General features: G+C 45.3%; 1 protein-coding gene across 1 annotated transcript in view; it reads left to right on the top strand.

Moving 5' to 3' along the window:
- Positions 1–27,896, top strand: part of FAM20C (FAM20C golgi associated secretory pathway kinase) — a 108,806-nt gene that overhangs the window by 26,028 nt on the left and 54,882 nt on the right. The window contains exon 3 of the mRNA XM_035131633.3: positions 17,719–17,797. Coding sequence (XP_034987524.2) covers positions 17,719–17,797 — 79 coding nt within the window. The remainder of the gene's footprint in view (positions 1–17,718; positions 17,798–27,896) is intronic.

The raw sequence follows: 27,896 nt of genomic DNA, 5'->3' as shown, positions 1-27,896 counted from the left end.
TTCCTTCTAGGAGAAGAGGAAGAAGCTTTGGCCCTCCAAATGTTGCTGAACTACGACTCCACGGCCACTAGCCATGTTTGCTGGGACTGATGGGAGTTGTAGTTCAGCAACATCTGGAGGGCCAAAGGTTCCCCATGCCCAGTGTTCAGGATTGGATTACAGATCTGCTGAATTCTTGGCTTGCCAGCCAGCAATGTACCACCTATCTATCCAAATTCAGTTTTAAATTTGAGGAAAGGGGTGTGTTTGTATTTGTGAGAGAAAGTTGCCATAACAGTGCAAGGCAATGTTTTGCTAAATGAAATATTTAAACTTAACACTGCTACATATGGTGTAATTTCCAAGCAATTAAAGAGTGCCATGAAAACAAAAGCAAAAAAGAAGACTGGATGCTTCTGCAGAACACAAGTCGTGACCGGCTGGGAGGGATAACCTGTCAATTTCGGTTTCTCTGCATTTCTCAGCTTTCCAGTCTTCTCTTCAGTCCTCCACATATCAGTCAGTTTGCAATTTATTCATTTTTTTAAATAAATAAAAAAAACCCACATGAAAATACCTTTGCTTTTTAGTGAAAGCACATTTTTGCAGGCTATTCCCCCTGATATAATGCACTGTATGTATAGCTTTCACTGACATATTCATTATCTTATCTATCTAGTTTTCAAAGTCATACAGAAATACCTATTTTAATGCACACTTTCCCCTAATGTACTGTATGCATTGAGCTGGAAAATGGCATTGCAAAATTGGGAGAAGCGTGAATTTGCAGGGATAGCTGTGTTTTGGCTTGCATACCGTTCCAAAAAGTGCAAATTAGAGAATTAGAGAAGTTTGCATTCGAAGTCTAATGGAACCATATTTATCCTCCATCCCTACAGGGTGGCTGCTAATCATGAGATATTGGTGCTTTAAAAATGACTATGACAATCTGAAGATGGTCAGACGAAAATTAACCTGGTTGAGCTGCGGTGACGTTCTCTGCCCCCTAGAGAACCCTGGGAATTGTAGTTTTGTGAAGTTATTTGATCATTCCAATCACAGAACTACAATCCCAAGGAGTCCTGCAGTGGGGAAGGGCCCCAATGACAGTAAAAGTGGTTGAACTATATGGAATACCCCAGACATACACTACTTTGATTTCTGTGGGGCAAGGATGGGGCACTTGTGAGCCACACAGATGTTGTTGAACTAGAACTCCCACCACCCCTAACTATTGGCCATGGGCTTGCTGATCAGAAGGTCGGAAGTTCAAATCCCCACGACGGGGTGAGCTCCTGTTGCTGTGTCCCAGCTTTTGCCAACCTAGCAGTTCAAAAGCATACCAGTGCAAGTAGATAAATAGGTACCACTGCGGGGGAAAGGTAAACAGCATTTCTGTGCGCTCTGGTTTTCGTCACATGGCCCAGAAAGCTGCCTGTGGACAAACGCCAGCTCCCTTGTCCTGAAAGCGAGATGAGCAGTGCCACAAGGTCCTAATCCTTGGGCCAGAGAAACTTGGACCAGGCTCAAATGTCTGCTCAGCCTTTCAATCCACTAAGTGACTTGAATAAAGACCTGAACGCTGCTTTTTTTTCAGCCAAAACTCAACAAAACTCAGTTCTGGCACCTCTCTGGGGAGCACCACCACCATTTTAAGAGAACTACGGAGGCATTCATGTTGAGTTCCTGCACCATCAGCCCCCTTCAGCATGGGAGACACCAAATGAGAGCCAGTGTGGTGTAGTGGTTAAGAGAGGTGGACTCATAATCTGGGGAACCGGGTTCGCGTCTCCGCTCCTCCACATACAACTGCTGGGTGACCTTGGGCTAGTCACACTTCTCTGAAGTCTCTCAGCCCCACTCACCTCACAGAGTGTTTGTTGTGGGGGAGGAAGGGAAAGGAGAATGTTAGCTGCTTTGAGACTCCTTTGGGTAGTGATAAAGCGGGATATCGAATCCAAAATCCAAACTCAAATGGGAATTGCAGTACAACAACCTCTGGTTCCCTTTCTTTTTCTGTGGAGCTCCAGACAATGCACATCATTTGTCTAACCCCTCCATTTTCTCTGGTTCTAGACATTAGGTCCTCGTGGCACCTGGCACTGTTGGATTCCATCAGCCTGAGCCAACAATGGTCAATAGGTAGGGATGGTGGGAGTTCTAGTTCAGCAACATCTGCATGACTCACAAGTGCCCCCAGGCCCAAACGTCTGCTCAGCCTTCACAATTACATTAGGAAACGTTGCTTTGCAAAAAGAAGAAGTATATATTAGGCAAAATTGCACACAGATAGGTGTATATTTGGAGAAATTGGTGGTCAAACGCTGCTGATTTTTCATGTGGACTTAAAAAATAATAATAATCACAAACTATTTTGGAGAACCAAATCTGAGGTTGGAGAAATGAGAAACTGCAATTGAGAGTTTGGCCCATTAAAGTTTATTTTCCTATGTTACCCCCCCCCCAAAAAAAATATTTCATTCCATGCTATGCTCTTAAAGGATAATTAGATCCTTAATATTATTTTGAACTAAACATTGGCAGTACATTTTCTGAGAAAGGTGAGCATTTTGAGCTCATAGGCTCAGAAACATAATTATCTGAATCAAGACTCAAAAATGACCATAATTAGCCATTTCTTTGTGCAATTTGAAATTTACATCTACAATAATGCCACCTGCATGAGCCAAAGAGTTGTTTAATTAGAAACGCTGCGTGGTGCAGAATGGTTAGATGCAACTTGCTAATAACATTGGTCTTTTTTTCTTCCCTGAGTTAAAATTAACAGGCGGCTTGAGTTTGATTTCTTAGGGAGGAAGGTAGGCCTCAAGGTGGTTTGTTTTATTTCCCTGCCCGAAGAAACGAGTGCAAAACTCGAGTCAGTTCATTTCTGAAATCTACAATGCGTTTTGCTTGGGTGGGCGAAGTAATTAAAGAGTTGCATGCATTTATGGAAGCAATTAGCAAGTGGGAACGATAAGTAATCTGGGCACTGGTGAAATGAAAATGAGTTCAGAGTTTAGCCCAGAGAAAGTTGCATTCAGTTAAATATTTGGCTGTGTGTGAGATCCTATGTGTATTTACCCAGAGGTCAGCCCCACTTGAGGGTCAAAGTTCAGGGTCTGACTCTGAATAAGTCAGAAATGGCCCATCTTGTCCAGCATCCTGTTCTCACAATGGCCGGTCCAATTGCTGCAGAGCCTAAGAAAAGTCTTCTTGGATCAGGCCAAAGGCCCATCTAACGCCAACACTCTGAACTACCACCCTAACTCTTCATTCCTTGAAATGCTAGATTTCCCTGTGCAAGGAGTATTTTGCCTGGGAATAATAGAATTGCAATTTGTTCCTGTTTATTTTAAATTGGGGGGGGGGACATCCCACGCAGGGCCGGCTCTAGGTAGACCCCCGGTGGCGCAGGGCACCATGGCGCCGGCCCGCCAGGAGGGCGCCGCGAGCTGCGCCCGCCCGCTGGCCGGCCGGTCCGCCGGTTCGACAACCGTGCTGTGCCTGCCCGCCCGCCGCGGCGCCGCACAGCAACGCCTGTGGCCACCACGCTGCGTGCTCCGCCCGCCCGCCCACCGCGCTGAGGAACGGGTCGGGGGGGCGCCGGAGGGATCCGTTGCTCCACGGCGCCAGGGGCGCTTAAGACAGCCCTGATCCCATGCACTGTTTGCCCCATAAAGAACCAAATCTGTTTCTATCTGTGACTGATGAATTGGTCATTGGCTTGGAAATGGAGGAAAAAGCAAAAAGCTGGTATTTCCATCCGTCAGCGGATTTAAAAAAAGTAAATGATATTCTGGTGATGGAAAAAAATAAATCACATGCCAAGTCATGACTGAGCCAGACCTACTGACTTCCCCCATTGTTTGGTATCCTTTCTCGAGATATCCCGAGTTATCTAATATAGTGCCTTACTCTGCCATCTGAACTTTACATTAAAGGCCACAATAGATTTAAAGCAGTAAGGTATGCTACCACCTTAAACAGCCATGGCTTCCCCAACAAAGGATCCTGGGGACGGTAGTTTGTGAAGGGTGCTGAGAGTTGTTAGAAGACCCATATTCCCTTCACAGAGTTCCAGTTCCCAGAATTCCCCAGGAAGAGGGACTGATGTTACCATAGTTAAACCACTCTGGAAATGGTAGCTACGTGATCAACAGAAGTATAGTGTCCTGGTCAAGTGAAGTCATAGTGTCCACTCTATTCTTCCTTGGTTTGATCACATCTGGAGTACTTTGTCCAATTCTGGACACCACAATTTCAGAGGGATGTTGACATGCTGGAACGTGTACAGAGGAAGGCAACCAAGATGATCAAGGGTCTGGAAACCAAGCCTGATGAGGGAGCTGGGTATGTCTAGCCTGGATAAGAGGAGACTGAGAGGAGATATGGTAGCCATCTTCAAATAGCCCAAGGGTTGTCACATGGAAGAGGGAACAAGTTTGTTTTCTCCTCCTCTGGAGGGTAGGACCCAAACCAATGGATTTAAGTTACAAGAAGGGAGATTCTGACTAAACATCAGCAAGAACGGAACTGACAGTAAGAGCTGTTGGACAGTGGAATGGTCTCCCACGGGAGATGGTGGACTCCCCTTCCTTGGATGTTTTTAAGCAGAGGTTGGATGCCCATCTGTCATGGATGTTTTAGCTCAGATTCCTGCATTGCAGGGGGGTTGGACTAGATGACTCGCAGGGTCCCTTCCAGCTCTGCAATTCTGTGATTCCATGATAGGAATAAGAGTTCTCCCAACCATGGTGTATCGTGAAACACTGATGTTTTGTATCTGGAGACGTAGTGATTGCGGCACAACTTGAGACAGCTTTGTAAGGGGATTAGACAAACACATGGAGGATAAGGCAATAGCTTTGTAGCAATAGCTACAAAGTCGTAATGTGTATATGGGGCATCTAGTATCAGAGATAGCTGGTTGCTGCTGAATACAGTACTACAATTCTGTGATTCTATGGAGAGAGGGCCATGTCTTGCTTGCAGGCTTCCTACATCTTGTTTTCTACTGCAGGAGCAGAATGCTTGACTTGATGGACTTTTCTCCTACTCCAGAAGGGTTCTTTGGGCGTTTCTTAATGGTTTTTACTGGGAATTCAATGCCTTGCCTGCAAATTGAGTTGAAACAGAGGAGGAAAGGCAGCCAGGAAAGGATCGTCCCATGCTATTCATTTGGAGATACGTATAGATACTGTAGTAGATGGGCACTCAGCATTAGAGGCACAGTTATAGTCTGGAAGGAAACAGGAAATCATGGTGGATGTGGATCAAGCTTTCATTGTTTCAGATTGGGGCTGTCCTTTAACCACGAGAGAAGGCAGCTTGAGAAGCACGTCTGTGCTTCCTCTTCTGTTTTTGGACAATTGGCAGCTCCCCCACCAATGAGGATCTCATGACCATTTGAGGATGACCGTGGAGCAGGATGACTCTGCAGGTTCCATAAACCACTGGCTTCCTTGATATCTTGCAGCTGCCTCGAGTTTCGAAAGGAATAGAGGGAAAGTCTGACTTTTAGGACGGCTGTGAAGTAACAGCCTGTTACCCAACCCGGGCAATCAGTAAGGTTAAACGACAGGGAAGGATATTTCTTGTCCAGGCAGGTTTACTGCGGTTTGGTAATGGAATGAGATACACCAGCAGGATTGCTTTCTCTGGAGGTGCGATAGTAGAGGAGGCTGGGCAAGCACTGTTTGGGGAAGGGAGCTGGGTTGGTGGGTGGCTGCGGCGCTGTTGGGGAGTTTGTGGCTTCCTTTGCATAGACACGGCGTGCAAGGAAAGGGTCAGGTCCGTGTGCTGCAGGGTGGAGGTGGCTAATAGGGGAAGGGTGTAACCAAACTGTGGGGCTTCCCTTCTGCTTGATCCACAAGCTGCAGTTAGTGCAGAATGCTGCAGCACGATTGCTGGCAGGACGGAGACGTTGTCAGCATATAACACCTGTGCTCCGAGATCTGCACTGGCAGCTGAATTGCTATCGCATCAAGTTCAAGGTGCTACAGTTAGAATAGGAAGCCCTTAACAAATTGGGACCTTTGAGATTACCTTAACCTATGGTACCGCAGGTGGCGCTGTGGGTTAAACCACAGAGCCTAGGGCTTGCTGATCAGAAGGTCGGCAGTTCGAATCCCCGCGACGGGGTGAGCTCCCATTGCTCGGTCCCAGCTCCTGCTAACCTAGCAGTTCGAAAGCATGTCAAAGTGCAAGTAGATAAATAGGTACCACTACAGCGGGAAGGTAAACAGCGTTTCCGTGTGCTGCTCTGGTTTGCCAGAAGTGGCTTTGTCATGCTAGCCACATGACCTGGAAGCTGTACGCTGGCTCCCTCGGCCAATAACGCAAGATGAGCGCCGCAACCCCAGAGTCGGTCACGACCTTTCCTGTGCTCCCAGCATGACAAAGCCACTTCTGGCAAACCAGAGCAGCACATGGAAACGCCGTTTACCTTCCCGCTGTAGCGGTTCCTATTTATCTACTTGCATTTTGACGTGCTTTCGAACTGCTCTGGGACCAAGCAACGGGAGCTCACCCCGTCACAGGGATTCGAACCGCTGACCTTCTGATCAGCAAGCCCTAGGCTCAGTGGTTTAACCACAGTGCCACCTGGGTCCCACAAGCCTGATCTTTATTAAAGCTAAATTTATAAAATCCTTCCAGTAGCACCTTAGAGACCAACTAAGTTTGTCATAGGTGTGAGCTTTCGTGTGCATGCACACTTCTTCAGATACCAAAGCTGTTGCAACAGGGTGCTCCCCCCCACACACAGGAGGGGGAGAAGGGACCCCGAGCTATGCGCCCAAACCCTTATATAGACATTTTAAATTACCCGCCCTGGAGTCAAAACCACCCCCAGAAACATCATACACAGAAGGGGTGTAGCCCAAGACCACCACCCCCAGTACATCATACATGCATCAGAGAAGGGGCGGGCTACAAAAGAAATCTGAGTGCGTTCTTTTTATCCAGTCTGCCAGATTGAGTTACCTGGGCATCCTATCCACTTTTTTGTTACGATAACTACTCAATCCCTGAATCCAGGTCACAGGCTCACCCTATTCATATCTTAAATGTGCCCTTGGGACAGGATTTGTGAGCAAAGAGACAATGGGGAGGCTCCCCATTTCCTTCGACCTTGCAGAGAAATATTTGAGGTCATCTGGAGGAGGCAAAATGGTTTCAGGACTTTTTTTCTGTGGGGTTTCAGACATGTGGTCTATACATTGATGTGTGTGTTTGCTTGGTACATTTATGAACATCTATTATATATACTGTATATAAGACCTTAAAATTCTTATAACATTGAGAATGATGGGAGTTGGAGTCCAACAACATCAGGAGGGCCAAAGGGTCTCCACTCCTGGCTTCGTCTCGCCATAGGTGCTGAATGGACAGAACTGTGCATATCTCTTCTTTTGTAAAATAAAAAAATTCCTTCAGTAGCACCTTAAAGACCAACTAAGTTTTTATTTTGGTATGAGCTTTCGTGTGCATGCACACTTCTTTTGTAACTATTGCATCTGTTGGGGCCAGGCTGAATAAACTCTCCTAAGGACCACCTTCCTCTCAAAGAAAGCCTAAATCCTGAATAGCCAATATGTTACCTTCTGGATACTGTTGGACTACAACTCCTATCATCTCAGGACCATTGGCCATGGTGGCTGGGGCTGATGGGAACTGGAGTCCTGCCCTAGGATCCTGTGCTGGAACATGCATCAGAGAAGATCCCCCAGAATCCTTTGCAATATGAAATGGTTCTCCAGCATACAAGCTGTCATCTAAAAGGTTCCAATAAGGTGGAATGTTTTTCGGAAATTGAAGAGCAGGTGATCCAAAGGGAAGGTGGCATGAGAAGGAGGTCAGGGCAGGAGAATATAATTAAAGGTTTGATGGACAGCCAAACAGTCATGGAACACTTTCTTGAGTGCAGTCCTGAAACTCTTCCATTTCCCCCCCCCTTTTACCTGAAAGTAAAAGTAAGCTGAAATTCTAACTCTTTCAAATTGGCTGTGCCTTCTCCGCTGACTTTGGGGTCAAGGTGAATGCTGGTCTTTTGTTTGTTTGTTAATCTTTATATAAGATTACTTAACTTACTCTTTGCTTTCCATTCTTTGGGTTTGTTTTTTCCAGATGCTGAAAGATTAAATGTAACATTTGCATTTGAATGTGCTTTCAACACTATGTAAACGTTCTGGGTAATCTTTGCCAGAGTTAATGATATATACATTGGGGAGTTGTAAAGGCTATGACGAAAATAAAATCTCATACATACCTAAGGGCTTCTGAGGGAAAGGGAGATTTTGACTGTGATTAGAGGACACTTAAAAAACAACAACCACGCCTCTGGGTTTATATTCGTTTTGAGGCTTTTCAGAGAACCTTGTGGATCTGTTGGGTGGGGGAAATCCAGTGTCGTAATGGAGTCATACCTTTATCAAGACCAACTAAAAGGTGGTGTGGAACATCCAGCCCCTGGGTGCAAACAGGCTTTCTTATTTGGCCCAGGGGGGCTGCTTTGGCCAAGCTACACCCACCCCACCAGACAGATATCTTCTGATGGAAGAGAGACTGCAACAGAAGGGGAAAAGTGGTACAGTGGTACCTCTACTTACAAATAACTCTACTTACGAATTTTTCTACTTACAAATGGAGCTCCGTCCACCATCTTGGATGCAGTTTAGATAGGATTTTTTCTACTTACAAATTTTTAGATAGGGTTGCTTCGACTTACGAATTTTTTCTCCCAATGCATTCCTATGGGATTCGACTTACATTTTTTTTCGACTTACAAATGTGTGTTCGGAACGCATTAAATTCGTAAGTAGAGGTACCACTGTATGTGCCACAAATGCAGGGTTTGAAAGGGAAACAAGGCCTTTTTGCATCCTTGCACATGAAACTATTGCAAGGCAGAAAGCAGAAGTACACTGTTATAAGAATTTGAAGGTCTCAAATATAGAATGTTATTGTTTAGTTGTTTAGTCGTGTCCGACTCTTCGTGACCCCATGGACCAGAGCACGCCAGGCGCTCCTGTCTTCCACTGCCTCCTGCAGTTTGGTCAGACTCATGTTGGCTTCGAGAACACAGCCCAACCATCTTGTCCTCTGCCGTCCCCTTCTCCTTGTGCCCTCCATCTTTCCCAACATCAGGGTCTTTTCCAGGGAGTCTTCTGTTCTCATGAGGTGGCCCAAAGTATTGGAGCCTCAGCTTCAGGATCTGTCCTTCCAGTGAGCACTCGGGGCTGATTTCCTTCAGAATGGATAGGTTTGACCTTCTTGCAGTCCATGGGACTCTCAAGAGTCTCATAGAATCATAGAGTTGGAAGAGACCACAAGGGCCATCCAGTCCAACCCCCTGCCAAGCAGGAAACACCATAATTCTCCTCCAGCACCATAATTCAAAAGCATCAATTCTTCGGTGATCAGCTGGTCCAGCTTTCACTTCCATACATCACTACTAGGAAAACCATAGCTTTAACTATACCTAATATATAGAATAATATATATATAGGATAAATATATCTAAATATATGAACCCTGTGTCTGAAATAATATGGGAGAGCAATTCTGAAGCCATTTTCACTCTCCCAATGACCTCAAATATTCCTCTGCAGTAAGGGAGGCAAATGGGGAAAGCCTTCCCACTGTCTTTTTGTTTGCAAATCCTGTCTTAAGGGTGTCTTTGTGTGTGAATAGGGTGAGCCTGTGACCTAGATTCAGGAACTAATCTGAACTAAAAGAATGGCCAGGCTGCCCAGGTAATGCAATCAGTGACCATTATCGGGTATCCTGGCAGACAGGATTTCTGCTGTAGACCGCCTCCTTTGTTGCACACCGCCTCCTTCTGTGATGTAGGTATGATGTTTTAGGGGATTGGTCTTGGGCTACAGGGTGGGCAGTTTCAAAAGTCTATATAAGGGCTTGTGCACCAATGTTTAGGGTTCTCCTCCCTCCTTTGTGTGGTGAGTGGACACCCTGTTGCAACAGTTCCTTTAATAAAGATCAGTCTTACTAGCCACTTTGCTTCTCAGGATACTCTGGTTGGCCTCTGTTTTCTCCTACCGATAGGGAACCCATTTAGGGACTCTATACGGGCTCCAGAATACTGTACCCCATAATGGAAAGGGAACAGTTTTTCTTATAACAAGACAAACAAACAAAAAACTTGGTAGTCCTTTTGCTGCTAACGAGAGCTGGAGATTCTGGTGGGAGCCAAATCAGCCTCCCATTTTGAGGCCTCATTAGCATGCCGTTCCAAGGCTATTACTAGCAGCAACGACTTAGTGTCATTATTATGTGGCTTCCTTGAAAACTGTTGACACAGTTCTGCCTGCTGTAAATCCTTATGACAATGCTGTTTGGACAGAAACGAGAGTCTCGAGTTGTCATCTCCAAATGTGCAAACAGAGTCTTGGAAACACGAGTGGCTTCTTGTTTTCTAGACAATTGTAAAGGGGGGCAGGGGGAGGAAGGAAAGGAAAACGTTGGTTGGCCTGACACAGGAATGGAAAGCAAAATTGCCATGTGTCGTTCATAAAAATAGGTCCGGAAACAGGAACATGAAACTCAGTGTGGTTGGTGACGCATGGGTGGGTTGGGTATATATTTGAGTCAATCTGGATGATGTACACAGACCCTGGCAAGCTTCAGGCTTTTATGGACTTCTCAGTTCTCTGAGCACCATAACGTCAGGGATTGGCAATGCTCCAGTTGTTGTTCGATTCCTCCAACCCCCATCAGCCGCAGCCAACATGAACAATCGCTTGAGAGCACCACGTTGGCTACCCCTGCCATACATAATGCTCAGTTCAAAATACGTCTGCTCAGATTCTTCCTATTTCCTGGAGGGTTTTGTTGTTGTTGTTTTGTTAGGGGATGCTGTCAGTCTGCCTGATTTTTTTTTTCCCGGGGCTGGAGTGGGGGAAATACTCTGAATACACACACACACACACACACACACACACACACACACACACCAGAATCCTGGGAACTGTAGTTTGCTAAAGGTGCAGAGTGTTGATAGGAAACAATTGCAGTCTGGAACATTAAGAGTTTGAAAATCTATTTTTCAAACTTCAAAGGGTATAATGCCACAACTCATTTACCAAAAGGATAAATTCCAGCTTGACGCTTGCTCTGGCTATATGTCAACTCCCTTTATAGGAAGGAACCCCTCCTCCCCCAATTGCATGGTGTAAAATGAGTGTACAGTACCTGTATTTATTGGGCTAAACAGGTAAAAGACCCCTGATAGTTAAGTCCAGTTGCAGACAACTCTGGGGTTGCAGCGCTCATCTCGCTTTACAAGCCGAGGGAGCCGGCGTTTGTCCGCTTACAGTTTTTCCGGGTCATGTGCCCAGCACAACTAAGCCGCTTCTGGTGCAATAGAACACCGAAACCAGAGCAGTGCATGGAAACGCCGTTTACCTTCCCGCTGTAGTGGTACCTATTTATCTACTTGCATTGGTATGTGTGAGGGGAAAACAGTACAGAGAGCCCCCTCCCATCTTGAGGAGCAGTTCTTCCACCAGCAGCGGAGCTAGCGGGGACGGGGAAGAGTCCAGTGGGGAAGGAGCAAGTAGGAGACAGGGCTCTGGCAGGATAGCAGAGCCTCTGCTGCACGTGAGAGAGGAAGAGAGAGCGGGGGAAAGGGGGGAGAAGGAAAACATGGAAAGGAGACCCTTTTTCCCTCTGGTTCCGGAATTACGCAGGAGGAAACACAGAAGGAGATTTGGGGTGCCCAGACTCTTATGTTGGAAGAAAACGCGGGAAGCGCCATTCCAGGGTTCTGGGTCAGACTAAGAACATGTATCCTGTACAGCTCTAGCACTGTAAATAGCCTGCACACAATAAAAGCATGAAAAGGCTTGTTACTCTAGAGTAGTCGCAACGCACCCTCTGTGACAGTATGCTTTCGAACTGCTAGGTTGGCAGGAGCTGGGACTGAGCAACGGGAGCTCACCCTGTCGCAGTGTTGCAGGGATTCGAACCTCCGACCTTCTGATCTGCAAGCCCAAGAGGCTCAGTGGTTTAGACCACAGCACCACCCACGTCCCATTTATCGGGCTCTGTGTGGCCAGATGCCAAAGGACTTTCTGACATTGACCTGAGCTTATCTCCCGTGGCTTAGGTTCTTACAGCTATATATTTGGCTTTCTCTGGATATATTTGTAGTTGGGTTCATGGTTTTGTATTTTGTTGTGGTCGCTTTAGTTCTTTTGTCAAACTCCCCAGGAGTATGCTAAGCTGCTGGGTAGATGATTACTCAAGGTATCAGTTGTGTTTGCTGGGGAAAGTCCAAAATCTACCCAGTAGGATGGATGATTCTGCAAGTGTTTTCATAGTCAAGGAATAGTCAAGAGCCTGTAAGTGCCAAAACATGAATCCTGTCAAGGTGGGCTTTGAGTGTGAGAGTGCCCCCCCCCGGCAATTTGCCTTTCAGTGCCCCCCACTGGGATAAACCCTACCCCGTGGTCATATTGGCAGTGATAATGCCTTTTGCTTGTCTGTATGGAAGCTAGAGAGGGTTTCGTGTATATGTGTGTAAAAAACTACCCTGGTGTACAACATTTGCATCCATTGCCTGGCTCATTTTGCCACTAACACGTAGCATTTAAAAGATTGCCCAGTAACGAATGTGATCATTAGTCCAAAAAAAGGTTTCTCACTCCTGCTCTGCATGATTATTCTTATTCTTATTCATTAATTTATATACTGCCAAAATGGCTTCTAAGCAGTTTACAACAGTGGAATCAATACGTAGTTAAAATACACCATAAGAAATCCACAATTAAAAAGCATCGCAGTTAAAAAGGTTTGAAGAAAGCTGAACTGCCCTGAAAACTGTGGATGAAGGGGCAGCGTACAGATTTAATAAATAAATAATAAAATAAAATCAGAAGTTTAGTTCAGGGGACTGCTTGCCCAAACAGGTGTGCCTTCGGGATGAGGTGGAATACCAACATTAACAGTGCCTCTTGTATTTACTCCCTGGATAGTTCAGTTGGTTAGAGCATGGTGCTGAAAATGGCAAGGTTGCAGGTTCAATCCCCATGAGGGACCGCTGCATATTCCTGCATTGCGGGGGGGGGGTATTGGACTAGATGACCCTCAGGGTCCCGTCCACCCCTACAGTTCTATGATTCTTTGATTTCAGTGGGGGGCGGGCATTCCGCAACACTGGCTCCATCAGTGAAAAAGCCCACCTCCATGTTACCACAAGCTGATAATCTTCATGCACCGACAGCAGACTCACTCTTTGAGTTTGGATCTTGATGAAGCCAGCACAGAATCATCCAAAGGCAATAGGGACGCATAAGCAGGCTTGGAGAAATCCCAAATTTTGCACTCAAAAAACCTTTTGACAGATCCTGGGGCGACCCCTCCTCCTCCCCAATAACCCCAGTCCAAATGGGGACTGAGAATTGGTAGTCGCTGTGAAATGCTGAAATGCTGATCATCGGGAGGGGCATGAAAAACCAGAGAGGGAGGATGAAAGGGAATGGAGTATTCTGGAAAAGGAAAGGCTGAGTTGCTATCTATCTAGAAACACCTGTCAACAGTAGAAGCCCACCAAGCAACATTTTGTTCCAGGTGCCACTTGTTTTATAAACAAGTGAAGAGGGTTGAAATGAGGACACATGGTGTGTTCTCAAGCAGCCTTGACAATACATGGTGAAATTTTGTTACAATGCACTAGATTTGCAACAGACCTGACTTAAGGCAGCTGCTTCGAGGGCTGGAAATGAGTTTTTGCTTTCTTTAAAATGACAGCATGCTTTTCTCCCCTTAAATGCGTTCCGAGTTTTGGCCTACTCAGCACCACCAACTTAATCTAATATGTGAAACCTGTGCATTCCTGCTCTGCCTATTTGGTGCAAATTGCTTAATGCACTTTAATTTCTAATTATTTATTTGTTCCTGTGGGATGGGTCGGTAATGCAAGAGATGGCTAGGGTCAGCAGAAAACAGCGAGGCTGGAGGGACTGTTTTGCTCGAGCCGAAGAGTAATTAAACTGACCGGATTTGCATAACATTTTGTAGCACAGAAAAGAAAGGGGGAGGGAAAAGGACAGATTATAAACTGGTGACCTATCAGTAACAGAGCACCAAGAGGAGTAATTAAAAGGACGTGTAGCTAATATCATTGGTTCAGGGAGAGAAAACGTACGAGCCAAAGCAGCTGAAGGACAACAGATCTGAAGTAGAATAATGTGACATTTATTTACGCATGCACACACCCCAAAATAAATCTGGATTATTTTTTGTCAGCTCTCCAAAAGATGTGGGTTATCTGACCTTTTGAAGGAAGGATTTTTATTTTATTTATTTATTTATTTAAAGAAAGGACGAAATTGCACGCCCTTAGCTGCCTAACAGAATCAGCTTTGAAGATAGTGCTTTTAAAAGCTAAGGTGCAGCTTGTTACATATTGTCCGCTGCTGGTGTGATGATTTGTGTGTTTTTGTATATGCGTTACAACCCCTGAACCCAGCCCTGCCTGCAATGCCTCCAAAGAGACTCGAAAAAAGAAAAAAGAAAAATCGGGAGATGAGGCTAGTGGCTACTAGCCATCATAGCTGTGTTCAACCTCACTGCTGGAGGCAGTTTGCCGAGAATCACAAGTGGGGAGAGTTGGTCCTCTTTATGTGCTTCCCATATGCATCTGGTCAGCCACAATGAGTAGAGGATGCTGCATTAGATGGGGTTTTTGGCCTGATCCAACAGGCTCTTATTGTATTCTTAAGAGTCCTGTTGGTTTGTGCGTGGGGTTTTTTTGGGGGGGGGGATTTTCAGCATCTCCCGTACTCTTGCAGAGGACCCAGGTGGCGCTGTGGGTTAAACCGCAGAGCCTAGGGCTTGCCAATCAGAAGGTTGGCGGTTCGAATCCCTGCAGCGGGGTGAGCTCCCGTTGCTCGGTCCCAGCTCCTGCCAGTTCGAAAGCACGTCAAAATGCAAGTAGATAAATAGGATAAATACAGCAGGAAGGTAAACGGCGTTTCCGTGTGCTGCTCTGGTTCACCAGAAGTGGCTTTGTCATGCTGGCCACATGACCTGGAAAGCTATACGCCGGCTCCCTCGGCCAATAATGCGAGATGAGGGCGCAACCCCAGAGTCGGTCACGACTGGACCTAATGGTCAGGGGTCCCTTTACCTTTACTGTACTCTCGCAGCTTAGGAACAATGCCGCCTTTGCCTTCTTCAGACTCTGAGGACCCCCCCCCCCCATCCCTTTAACCTCTGTCTTGTAGAAGTCAGTGATTCCAGAAGCAGGCAATGGTTCTTTAAGGAGCAAAGATTCTCCAGGGAGGTGGGTCCAATTCCAGAAGACATGCTCACTGTTCTTCATGGGGCTTCCAATGGATATAGCTCTTTGCTACAGCAACATTCCCCGCCATGACCTACAATGGAGGGAAAACTATAGCCAGCAGACCCCACTGGGAGCTATCCGTGGTCCTGATGAGACTTGCCTGGCTCTGAACATCCTTTGCCAAGCCAAGCCACATTCTCCTGGATCTGGACTTGACCTGGCATGGCCCTCCTTCCTGAAGACACAGCTTGACACGTCCTTAACGGGTGGCACTTGAAGATGCGGCCTTACTTTTGTAAATTCATGGAGGAAAGGGCTGTCAGTGGCTGCCAGCCATGATGGTTATGCCCCACCTCCTTGGCTAGAGGAGCAATGCTCTGAATACAGTACCAGTTGCAGGAAACCATAGGCAGGGAGGCTGTTCTTGTGCTCATGTTCTGTGTCCTGGTTTCCCACATGCATCTGGTTTACCACTGTGGCATGATTCATCCCCCCATTTTTAAAATTCATTTTATAACAACAATTACAACAACCAAAATGAAACTTTACTGGAAGAATTAGAGGACAAACAAAACAAAAAATAAAAAAGGAATGGAGGATATTTGATGAGTACATAAAGAATAATGGTATAGCTAAACCCTAATGGCAGACTAAGATTGAACCTAAATTGAATTTAAGGGAAGATTATAATAAACGGAAGATAAAAGTTGTGCGATACGATAAGGTGAATTCATAGATTACAGAGAGAATAATTGGAAGTCAGTTAAAAGAAGATATAAATGAATGATTTTACTTTTTCTAATTTTTGTCTTTTTTGTTTTTTATTCTTGTTTTTGTTTTTTTGTGAATGCATTTTTGGTTATATGATTAGATCTTCAGAATGCATTGTTCTTTTTGTCCATAAAAGTGTGTGCGTATGTTGAGTGTTTATGTTTTTAAAGAGAGAAATTAATAAAGTTTATATTAAAAAAAACAACAGCCAAAATGGCACACTACAACAAAAAACAACAATACAACAAACAAAACAAAAACAATACAAATAAACTCTAATCTTACCATCTATTTCACTAACCATTGTTATGTGGACTTCCCCAAGGCCCCCCTGTCTGATTTTCATTTTAACGCATCTTTAGCAGTTTCATATATCATAATCTTAAACCTTTTTTTACAACTTAACTATTACAAAAATTTCCTCACATTATAACACTTACATAAATTCATCTTACATTCTTTACTAACATCTATTTCTATCCCTACAGCCTAAAATTAACTTCCAGAGATTTCCTAAAATTTAAATATTGCAATGTTTTTCTAAATAATCTTTGAACTTCTTCCAATCTTCTTCCACCGTCTCTTCCTTCTGGTCCCGGAGTCTCCCAGTCAGTTCGGCAAGTTCCATATAGTCCATCATCTTCATTTGCCATTCTTCAATAGTTGGTAACTCTTTTTTCTTCCAATATTTTGCTATTAATATTCTCGCTGCTGTTGTGGCATACAGAAAAAAGCTAGTATCCTTTTTGGGGATTTCTTCCCCCTGGGACAATGGCATGATTCAATGGGCTATTCTTCTGTTCTTAACCTTGCCTTGAGGGGAAGCTAGGAATGGGGGATAAATATTGGTTTCACTTCTTGCTTCAATGTGAACCTGTCCACTATGGAGACCAAAGTACACCTTGCCTAAAAAAATTCCCCTTTTCCAGATTTTGCAATCCAGTTCTCCCAACAAGAGAATTGTGTTGTTGTTGTTGTTTAGTCGTTTAGTCGTGTCCGACTCTTCGTGACCCCATGGACCATAGCACGCCAGGCACTCCTGTCTTCCACTGCCTCCCGCAGTTTGGTCAAACTCATGTTCGTAGCTTCGAGAACACTGTCCTACCATCTCATCCTCTGTCGTCCTCTTCCCCTAGTGCCCTCCATCTTTTCCAACATCAATAATAAGAATGCATATATTAGGAGAACATGCATATATATGCATATACTATATGCACAGAAATGCATGTATTTGTGGAAATCATGTACTAAAATGCTTGCAAGGGAAGTTTGCTTGTATAAGCTAGGAAAATGTGTGCTAAAAGGCTGATGAATTTTCACGAGGTCTTTTAAAAACAACAGTACTGATAATTCACAAACTGATGTGGAAATCTGGTGAAGTTGAGACTGAAAACTGAGCAACTGGGAGAAATTGAAACTGACAAGCTCACCCAGCTCTCAAGGAGACCACACAGGGGGGAAAAAAACCTCCCAGTGTTAAAAATGGCACTGCTGTGTTTTTGATGCTGACTGCCCTATAAATAACCCTTCTTTCTCGCTGCAGGTGGTTAACTGTGTCATTTCAGTATTAAAAATTTGCTGGGTGTCGATTGAACTGTACGGGCATGGTTTAACCATTTTTCTCTTTCTTTCTCCCCTTCTGCTTTCCCCCCCTACAGCAATGAAATCAGGAGGCACCCAGCTCAAACTGATAATGACATTCCAGAATTACGGGCAAGCCTTGTTTAAGCCAATGAAGTAAGTGAGAGATCCCTGTCTTAAAAAAGCACGTTTACAAAATTTCTGATGCCTGTGAAGAGATCACTAATGGGCATTCTTGTCTGCAGCCAAGCTTGTGGCGGAAAGAGATATGACAGTAATGGCAGAATGAGCAATGATTGTTTCGGTGACCCTACCCGCTTTTAAATTAAAGGGAGGCCTCGTGTGTGTGTGTGTGTGTGTGTGTGTGTGTGTGTGTGTGTGTGTGTAATCTGGTGCAGACTACAGCATAAGGAAAAGGGACTTTTAACGCTTTCCCCTACATTGGTCCCAATCAACCCCCACCCCCAGCAAAAGGGGGGGGGGATGAGGACATAGCACAAAATAATATTTTGTCCTGAGGATACATTCACAACCAGAGGCATAAAGTTAACTCAGGCAAGCATGCACTAGCCAGAAAAGCTCATTTTGCTTTGCAGATGTCTTAATGCTTTCAACTTGCCTTCTGTATGAACCTCTGCCAGACATTAACGAAGTCAGGGAAGGTCAAATGTGGGTTAAGGCTCCTAAGTTAGATTTGGGTTTAAGATTCCAGATTAACTTTGGACGCATTGTGGGAAAGAGCTTGGAAAATAACTCATCTTCAGATGGTAGCGAAACTGATTCACGTTTATGGTAGTAGCCAAATGCATTCCCCCACCCCGCCATTCCCTAGATTTCCCTTTGGTTGTATATTCATTTGTGATTTGTGCTCATGATTGCATCAGTAAGTAAAAAAATAAATAAAAATCAAATTAATTTATTTTTAAATAATTAATTAAATTTGTTAGTTGCTTTTTTGCTATGGCAACTCAAAGTGACATGCAGTATTTTAAGGGGGGGGGAGCCTACATACATTAAAACCAGCATATATGTGTATATATGTACACACACACCTGCATACAACCAGCTGTCTACAAGCTGTTGGGATCCTGCACGTGCCAGATATTTAAGTGTCTTCTTGGCCCAAGATCAAGTTAAAACCTGGGGGAACAGGCTGACTGCTCTGATTTAGATCTCTGAATTTGCAATAAGCTGCGAGGTGGTCAGGAAAATGCACCAAAGCGCCTGTGTTTCTCAAGCTCCCAGCACCGCTTGGCTGCTTGAGGATATTTTATGGGTGGCTTGAAGTTATTTTGTGCATAACTGCTCCAATCCCCCTTCACAAAAACCAAATCCCCTGCTGGTTCTGATTAACAGAGCAGATGAAAAGATAATGGAAAAAATGTTCTCCTGCAGACAAACTTGCCCGGTTGCTCACATCTCCACACCTTTTGGATTGGAGCTCATCCTTCAATCTGCATTAGTTAAAATCTTTGGGGGCCTTGTGATAATCTCTGATAGCCTCCACCATTTACCTGATGCCACCAACAGCTTTTCCCTCTCTTCCTGCCCCAACCAGACCCTGCAAGGAACAGTATGTCACAAACAGTCTAGTCCTGTGCATTGTCTACTTAAGAGCAGGAATAGGGAACATGTCCCCCCCCCCCCGAGGCTGTTGGGACTCCAAAAGACTCAGCCAGCATGCCCAGTGGTCAGGAATGATGAGAACAAGATCTGGAGGCCCCTCGGGGCACAGACCTCTTATGATTTGTCCTGTATCAAATGTATCAAATGGAGCAGGACAATACCAATCAGGCCTCTGTATTCTCCTAGGCTACGTATGCACTGTGGATTTGTAGCAGGTGACTTTCTTCAAAGAATCCTGGGAACTGTAGTTTGTCGCCAGTTTTGAGAATTGTAGTTGATGGTAGGATTACCATATTTCCAACAATAAGTAAAAACGAGGACACCCCGAAAGTTGTTGAGGTGTTGTTGTTTTTAACGGAAGACCCCCCAAATGCCACCTTTCAATTTTTCAATCCCGCCTTTGAAATCCTGGTAATGTCCAGAAATATCTAGGTGTATAGAAGCCCTAGTTTATGGGAAAACTACAGTTCCGCCCAGGGCTCTCAGGGCGGTTCACAGATCTGCCAAAAGGCAGTCAGGTTGAAGAACAGCAGCAGACTTGGATGCTAGGGTTAAAATGAAGATGTGCTGCAGCTCTGGAAAAGGCAGGGTTGTGCCTCTGAATTCCACTTGCTGGGAACAACGATAGGAGAGAGATCCTGCGCTGTGTTCTGCTCATGGGTTTTTCATCAACATCTGGTTGGCCACTCACTGTGACAGGAAAGTGGACTAGATAGGCATCTGGCCTGATCCAGCAGGGCTTTTCTTAATGTTCTGATTGTAGAATCATAGAATTGTAGAGTTGGATCATCCAATCCAGACTTCCTCAAACTCGGCCCTCCAGATGTTTTGAGACTACAATTCCCATCATCCCTGACCACTGATCCTGCTCGCTAGAGATCATAGGAGTTGTCGGCCAAAAACATCTGGTGGGCCAAGTTTGAGGAAGCCTGATCCAGTCCAACCCATGCAATGCAGGATTGTGCCCGGTACAGGTTGTGTTTTGCTGTAAACAAAACTTGTCTGACCGGCCACAGCTCTTCAGGGCCTCGGATCTAGGCCTTTCTCATCTCAGATACTTTTAACTGGAGGTTAACTGGGGCTTAAATTTGGCACCCTTTACCTGCAGACCAGGTATTCTGCCCTTTCCTTTGTTGGGAGAATATGCAACAGAATGTCTGGGGCGGACGTTCCATATTAGTGACTTGTGTTGGAGGTGAGCACTGTGGTTGTCGTTCTGAAGGATGATAATGCACCCATCGAGATTTCTGTTTGGGGAGGGGATTCCGGGAATCTAAAGCAAGCCAAGGAAAGCAGAAAGGCGTCTGGGGCGATAAATACCATAGGCTTGGTTTTCTTAACCCAGGAGGGATTGGACTTTAAAATTGGGGATTAGGGTGGAAATCAAGAGCAGGTAAAAGAAATTTGAATAAAGGCAGGGGCACACTCGAAGGAGGTCAGCACTAAAGTGGAAGCATGGTGTGTTTATTACACTGGGTTTCGCAAAGTCGCTTGGGGCCGCCGAAGGTTTTAACGAAGCCATTCAGCATCCGTGTTGGGGCATTGCCACAATCATAAACTCATTTCCTTGCTTTGTTTCCCCGCTATGGAAGTTCAATTATTAGTTCCCTCCAAGTGGGTCCGTAAAGTAGGAGAGTCGGGGAGGATAAGTGGCTTTTTGAGTGTCTATTTAGTATTCCTCACATCCATGCTAAACATCAGGTTGCCTGTATGAAGCCTTCAGAAGACTGCAGTACTTAATTTTTCAAATGAGAATCAGCGGGGCTCACAAATCATGTTTTCTGGCCTGGTGGCTTTTTCCTCTCAGTCTCAGATTTTTTTTGTGGGGAGGGGAACATGTGCTCTGCTTGATGGAGGACAGCCCACTATTTCACGGATGGGGAAACCTGCATCCCTAAAGATGTTCTTGGAACTCCTGCTCTCAGGGATGATGGACCAGGCTGCCAAAAGGATCTCCTGGTTCTCGGTAGTAGAGCACATTGCTGCTTTGCATGCAGAAGGTCCCAGGTTCAACCCCCAACATTTGCTGGTGAGGCTGGGAATATGGAGAGCCTTGGAGAGCCACTGTTGGTCCATATAAGACAATGCTGAGCTAGATGGACCATTGAGTCTGATTCTGTATAAGGCAGATACCCATGCTCCACATCACCAAGGCTCTATTTTTTTCACTCCTGGCAGCTGGGTTATAGTGGTTGGCACCTGGGGAGAGGGCCTTCTCAGTGGTGGCCCCTTCTGGAATTTTTCTCATTGCAAGAAATGAGGTTACAAGGAAACCAGGCACAGGGCCTTCTCAGTAGTGGCACATGCCCTTTGGAAATAAACAACTATCTTACTTATAGGAAACATCTGGATGCAGCCCTGTATAGGGAAGTTTTTAATGTTTGACGTTTTACTTTGCTTGATGTTTTCATTTGTTGGAAGGCGCCCAAGAGTGGCTGGGGCAACTGAGTTAGATGAGCGGCAAATAAATAATAAATTATTGCTATTATTATATCCGTAGCAACAATATACTACTGGAATATTGAGAAAAAGTTTGCAGTAAAGGAGACAAAGTATCATTGCATTTGCAAAGTATACATTTCCACTAGGCTTTATGAGGAACCATATAGCACAAAATAAATAATAATTAAATCAAAAAATACTTTAAGCAGCAGACAGCAAGGCTTCTGGGCAAACTCCAGTTTCAGATAATGATAAAACTCAAAAACCTTTTGAAGCCTTGACTGTACTTTGCACAAATGGGAGGACTCCAGGAATGTTTATCTCTCCAGAGACGTTACTTGATTCCAGAAGGATAATACTAGTGCGAGTGTCCAAATTTATAATGATATACAGTATTATAATGATATTTTGTCTACTTGAGGGAGTTGGGTATGTTCAGCATGGAAAAAATGGAGACTGAGAGGAGATGTGATAGCCATTTTCAAATATTGGAAGGGCTGTCACATGGGAGATGGAATAAGCTTATTTTCTCCAGCTCTGGAAGGTAGGACCCGATCCAATGGATTCAAGTTACAAGAAGGGATATTCCGATGGAAGAACTTCCAATGGAAGGGAGAACTTTTTGACGGTAAGAGCTGTTCCACACTGGAACGGACTCCCTCAGGAGGTGGTGAACATTCCTTCCTTGAAGGTTTTGAAGCAGAGGTTGGATTGGCCATCAGACAGGGATGCTTTAGCTGAGATTCTGGCATTGCAGGCAGCTGGACTAGGTGACCCTACAAGCTTATCTTTCTGGCATTTGCCAGGGACTACGATGATGATGGCCTTTGAAAAGTCTTTTATCTCTTGAACTGAGCGGCCTTGCTGTTGCTTTTATTCCAATGGTTTTGTTTTGTTTTGTTTTGTTTTGTGCCTTTCCTGTATTTTATGACATGGACAGTTTCTTGATGATGATAATAATAATAATAATAATAATAATAATAATAATAATAATAATAATAATAATTTATTATTTATACCCCGCCCATCTGGCTGGGTTTCCCCAGCCACTCTGGGCGGCTTCCAACAGAAAAATAAAACACAATAATCTATTAAACATTAAAAGCCTCCCTGAAGAGGGCTGCCTTCAGATGTCTTCTAAAAGTCTGGTAGTTGTTTTCCTCTTTGACATCTGTTGGGAGGGCGTTCCACATGGCAGGCACCACCACCGAGAAGTCCCTCCGCCTAGTTCCCTGCAACTTGGCTTCTCGCAACGAGGGAACCGCCAGAAGGCCCTCGGTGCTGGACCTCAGTGTCCGGGCAGAATGATGGAGGTGGAGACGCTCCTTCAGGTATACTGGACCGAGGCCATTTAGGGCTTTAAATGATGGCATTGTGTGCCCTGGGGGATAGAATTTGAAGCAAGTTGTTTGTTTCTTCTTGTCCGTTATTAATTTACCTAATAAGGTAAATGGACAAAGAAGCATTTTGGAGACCACTGTGGTAGCAGCGACTAAGGTTCACTTATGAAGAGAGACATTTGCCACCACGATCCCTCTGCTATGGAGTTCCCATCAGGTTGAGGGGCCGCTTGCGTGCTTCAGATTAATGTCTGACTAAGGCTGCATGCATGCTATATATTTAAGACAGTATCATACTGCTTTAAAGCCATGACCTCCCCCTCCACACACCAAAGAACCCTGGGAAGTGTAGTTTGCTAATAGTGCTGAGAGAAGTTAAGAGACCCCCTCAGAACTACAGTTCACAGAGTTCTCTGGGAAGAAGCATTGACTGCTAAACCACTCTCGAGGACTGTAGCTCTGTGAGAGGGGATAAGAACAACTCTCAGCATCCATAACAAGGTACACTAGTCAGGATTTTGGCGGGGATGCCATGACTCTTTAAAATCAGGGGTCAGCAGTTTTTTTCAGCAGGGGCCGGTCCACTGTCCATCAGACCTTGTGGGGAGCCAGACTATATTTTGGGAGGGAAATGATGCAAGAGCACAACGAGTCCCGGTGGCTGCTTACCTGTGTCTTGCGAGCGACGGGCTGCCGGTGGCGGTGGAGGGACGATGAGCGGCATGCGAAAGGGCTTAAAATGTTGGCTGCTTGAGCGCTGCTGCTGCTGCTGCTGGCACCAACAAAGCCCATCCCCCTTCCTCCTCTAGGCAGGGTGGGGAGAAGCCAGAAGGAGGGAGTGTGAGGGAGAGGGAAAGAATTTGCACGCTGGCAACCCACACAGCGATACCTGGCCCGTCCATGGGCCGGATCCAGAAGGCAATTGGACCTGATCCAGTACGCAGACCTTAGTTTGCCGACCCATGATTTAAAATGGTATGATACTATACTATCTTGAGGTTTCTGTGTGAAAGGGAGATACAAAAGTTTTAAACAAACAAGAAATAAAGAACATGTGTGTGATAGAAAAGCAACAACACTCAGTTGGCTGATCTGCTAGGAATGTTTCTGAATGTTCTAAATGTTCAGGGAATAAAGCTGTCAGAATATTTGCAGTTACGTTTCTGTTAGCAGAAGGGCAGTGGTAATTTTGGTTGGGGTAGAAACCTCAGGCACAGCCTGGGAATATTACCTTTTGAAAGGCAGGTTGAGTAGTGCAGTGTTTCTCAACCTTTTTTGTGCCACGGCACACTTTTCTATGAAAAAAAATCCCGCGGCACACCAACTCTGTGCCGCCCTATATTTAGTTTAGTTTGGAGGGGAGACGTACCGGTAAAGCATGCCACTGAAGAACTGCTGCGCGGTAGCCAGGCGGACCCACCAGGCGCAGAGCCTGCGGAGCGAGCGGGGACAGACCCCAGGCGGGCAGACCCGGGCGCGCAGCTGCCACCGCCTCCCTCCCAGCCGCCCCAGGCAGTCGCCGCCACTCTGGCCCGGCGAAGGGAAGCCCTGTGCAGCCTTCCCCGCCTGCCTCCTCCTCCCCAGGAGGGCGATTTGCATTGTCACGTGCCTGGCGGCCGCCAATAGACAACACTAACCCGCCGGAAAGGAAGCCGGCCGGGTCACGACGTGGGCGCTCGCCTCGCGTCGTGACCCGGCCGGCTTCCTTTCCGGCGGGTCAGCGACGTGGCAGTGCAAATCGCCCTTCTCGTCGCGGCACACCAGCCAGTGTTTCGCGGCACAGTAGTGTGCCGCGGAACTCCGGTTGAGAAACGCTGGAGTAGTGGAAATACGGTAATTCCCAGGTGATAGGGAAACTGAAAGGCAGAGAGCTCAGTTGTTGAGGAGAATATACAGGAAACAGGACTGGTAAATGACTGGAAACAAGAAGGGTAAATGAAGGAGAAGGAGCCTTGAAGAAACTGGGGCACACGATGGGGTTAATAAGATAAAGGGCAGATTTACTTATTGATTTGAGCCAACCAGCCTGCTCTTGGACTGCAGGCTCCTAATTGTTTTATTCTCCGACCTCTTAAATCAAATGTAAGGCAGGGAAGGAAGGCCGAAAGAATGCCCTTGCGTGAGTAGAGCCCACCGTGCAACAATTATTTCATTTATTTGAAGATCTACATCCTCCATCCTGAACTAATTGCCCATAAAAGGTTGCAGGGTTAGCCAGCTCTATTTACAAATCCTTATTGCCCAATGCAAATTCCGTTGCTAATTCTGCATGAATCAACCCCAAATGAGAATGCTTCCAGTAAACACCAAGGGAGTTCCGAACATAGCTGAAATGTATCTAACAAACAATTAGCGTGGAGCTTTGCTTAATATACTGCAATATTCCCCACATATTGAGATTTCTCGTGCCAGGCTTTCTTAAACGGCTCGATACACTGGGTAGGAAGTCACCCAAAGCCAGCCCAGCCAAATGCTGGAATGTTAATAACACCAAGTGGCTTTTTATTACAGTGGTACCTTGGTTCTCAAACCTAATCCGTTCCGGAAGTCCATTCCAAAACCAAAGCGTTCCAAAACCAAGGCGCGCTTTCCCATAGAAAGTAATGCAAAGTGGATTAATCCGTTCCAGACTTTTAAAAACAACTCCTAAAACAGCAATTTAGTATGAATTTTACTATCTAATGAGACCATTGATCCATAAAATGAAAGCAATCATCAATGTACTGTACTATAAAATAAATAAGATACTATTGTAGGTGAAAAAATTAAAATTACATATTTTTCTTACCTGCAGTGATGACAGCCATTGTTTGGATGGGGGCTTTTATCCATTTCTGAAGTCACACAATCAATCAATCAATCAGTAGCTGAACTGGGTTCTGCACAGTCACAAAAACAAACTAACTGATAAAGCCTCAGAAACAAAAACCCAAAATAAATAGCAAAAACAAAAGTGCCAAACATAATCCATTCCGGAAGTCCATTTGACTTCCGAAATGTTCAGAAACCAAGGCACAGCTTCTGATTGGCACAGGCGCCCCTGAAACAATAGCTGACAACCGCATTGGATCTTCAGCTTCCGAAAAACGTTTGAAAACCGGAACACTTACTTCTGGGTTTTTGGCGTTTGGGAACCAAGGTGTTTGAGTACCAAGGTACCACTGTATTATTCTAGTGTCTACTCTCACCTATTGGAGTGAACGAAAGGCTGGATTTTATAGGTCTTGATTCAGATCCAAATGTCACCATGCAAATTCTTTTTTGGATGGTTTGGGTACCAATCAACCAGGGCCCAATCAAACAGGGCCCAATCTGTAAAACCATATTATTATAGAATAATAGAGCTGTAGAGTTGGAAGGGACCTGTTCAACCCCCAGCAATGCAGGACTCACAGCTAAAGAATATGTTATGCAACAAACTAATCTTGGAAAAGGGACGCGGGTGGTACTGTGGTCTAAACCACTGAGCCTCTTGGGATTGCCGATCAGGAGGTCGGCAGTTCGAATCCCCGCAGTCCCAGCTGCTTCCAACCTAGCAGTTCGAAAGCACGTCAAAGTGCAAGTAGATAAATAGGTACTGCTCCGGCAGGAAGGTTAACAGCGTTTCCGTGCGCTGCTCTGGTTTCAGTGTTCCGTTGCGCCAGAAGCGGCTTAGTCATGCTGGCCATATGACCCGGGGAAACTGCGGACAAATGCCGGCTCCCTCAGCCTGTAAAGCGAGATGAGCGCCGCAACCCCAGAGTCGTCTGCGACTGGACTTAACTGTCAGGGGTCCTTTACCTTTTTAATTTTGGAAAAACAATGAATCTTTGCCTCATCCTCCAACTCTATGGTTGGTTGGGATGCCAGAGAATTCCAACAGAAACAAGAGCAAATGTTTGCTTATTCATCCCATATCCCATATATTAATCCATCCAATGAATATGATTGGTATTTGCTGTTGTTGCTTCCAGCTTGCAAGCAATATGTTCTCAATTACTCTCAGCCCCTCTTCACATAGTGTTTCCTTTGCATTCAAAGTTGGGGGGTGGAATTGTGTAATAACAATGATAGTTGAGTAATTCATTACATAACACCAGTTATACATGTTTACCACAGCATACAGTATGAGGAATAAGGTAGCTTTTGTCAGAAGATGAACTGCAGCTGAACAGAAGCACTGCTGCATGTGGTGAATTCAGGGCAGAATGGCAAATGATGCTTTCTCATATCCTGTCTAGTGGTTGCCCAGGGACAGTTTGCGGAAAACAGAGACTTGGTGGGGACATCAAAGTTCATCTAGTCTAACCCCCTCTGGATGGTCTGAGAATGTGCAAGGCAGCTTTCTGGTGTTATAGATTTAGGGGGACCCCCCCTAAACCCTAGAAATTAATAAATGTTAGGATTTTGATTAATTGGGATATGGATGAAAGTACAAGCTGCAGAGCTGTGCAAGACAGGGAATCCTTGGGCTGGCTTATGCAAACCAACCTGGCTGGCCTAGCAAAGAGCAAATCCGTTAACATGACAAAATGTGTTGATGAGCCTTCTAAAAGGAATCATTTGGCCTGGGGAGACAGATGTTGCCAAGGTAATGGGGTGTGTGAAGTGACAGGAAAAGAGAGTTTTAGCAGGGTGTTCTGGGAGGAAGGAGGAGGAAGAAAGATGGCGACCCATATTGGGCAGGCTGGCTGAAGGCTGGCTGGGAGAGATGCCTTGGAATCCAGGGCTGCACTGCTTTGGGGGGCAAGCGCTTCTTGAAATGACCATGCTGTAAGACCTGGACTCCCTCCATGAAGGCTGAAGGTGTATATAGATGACTAGGCCATATTTCTCAAACCTACAACAGTCTCCATTGTGTCTCAGTT

This window comes from Zootoca vivipara, chromosome 13 (genome assembly GCF_965207765.1).
Source record: "Zootoca vivipara chromosome 13, rZooViv2.hap1.1, whole genome shotgun sequence".
In the NCBI taxonomy this organism is placed as follows: Eukaryota; Metazoa; Chordata; class Lepidosauria; order Squamata; family Lacertidae; genus Zootoca; species Zootoca vivipara.
The sequence above is the reverse complement of the archived record's forward strand: the minus strand, read 5'-3'. Positions and strand labels throughout refer to the sequence as shown.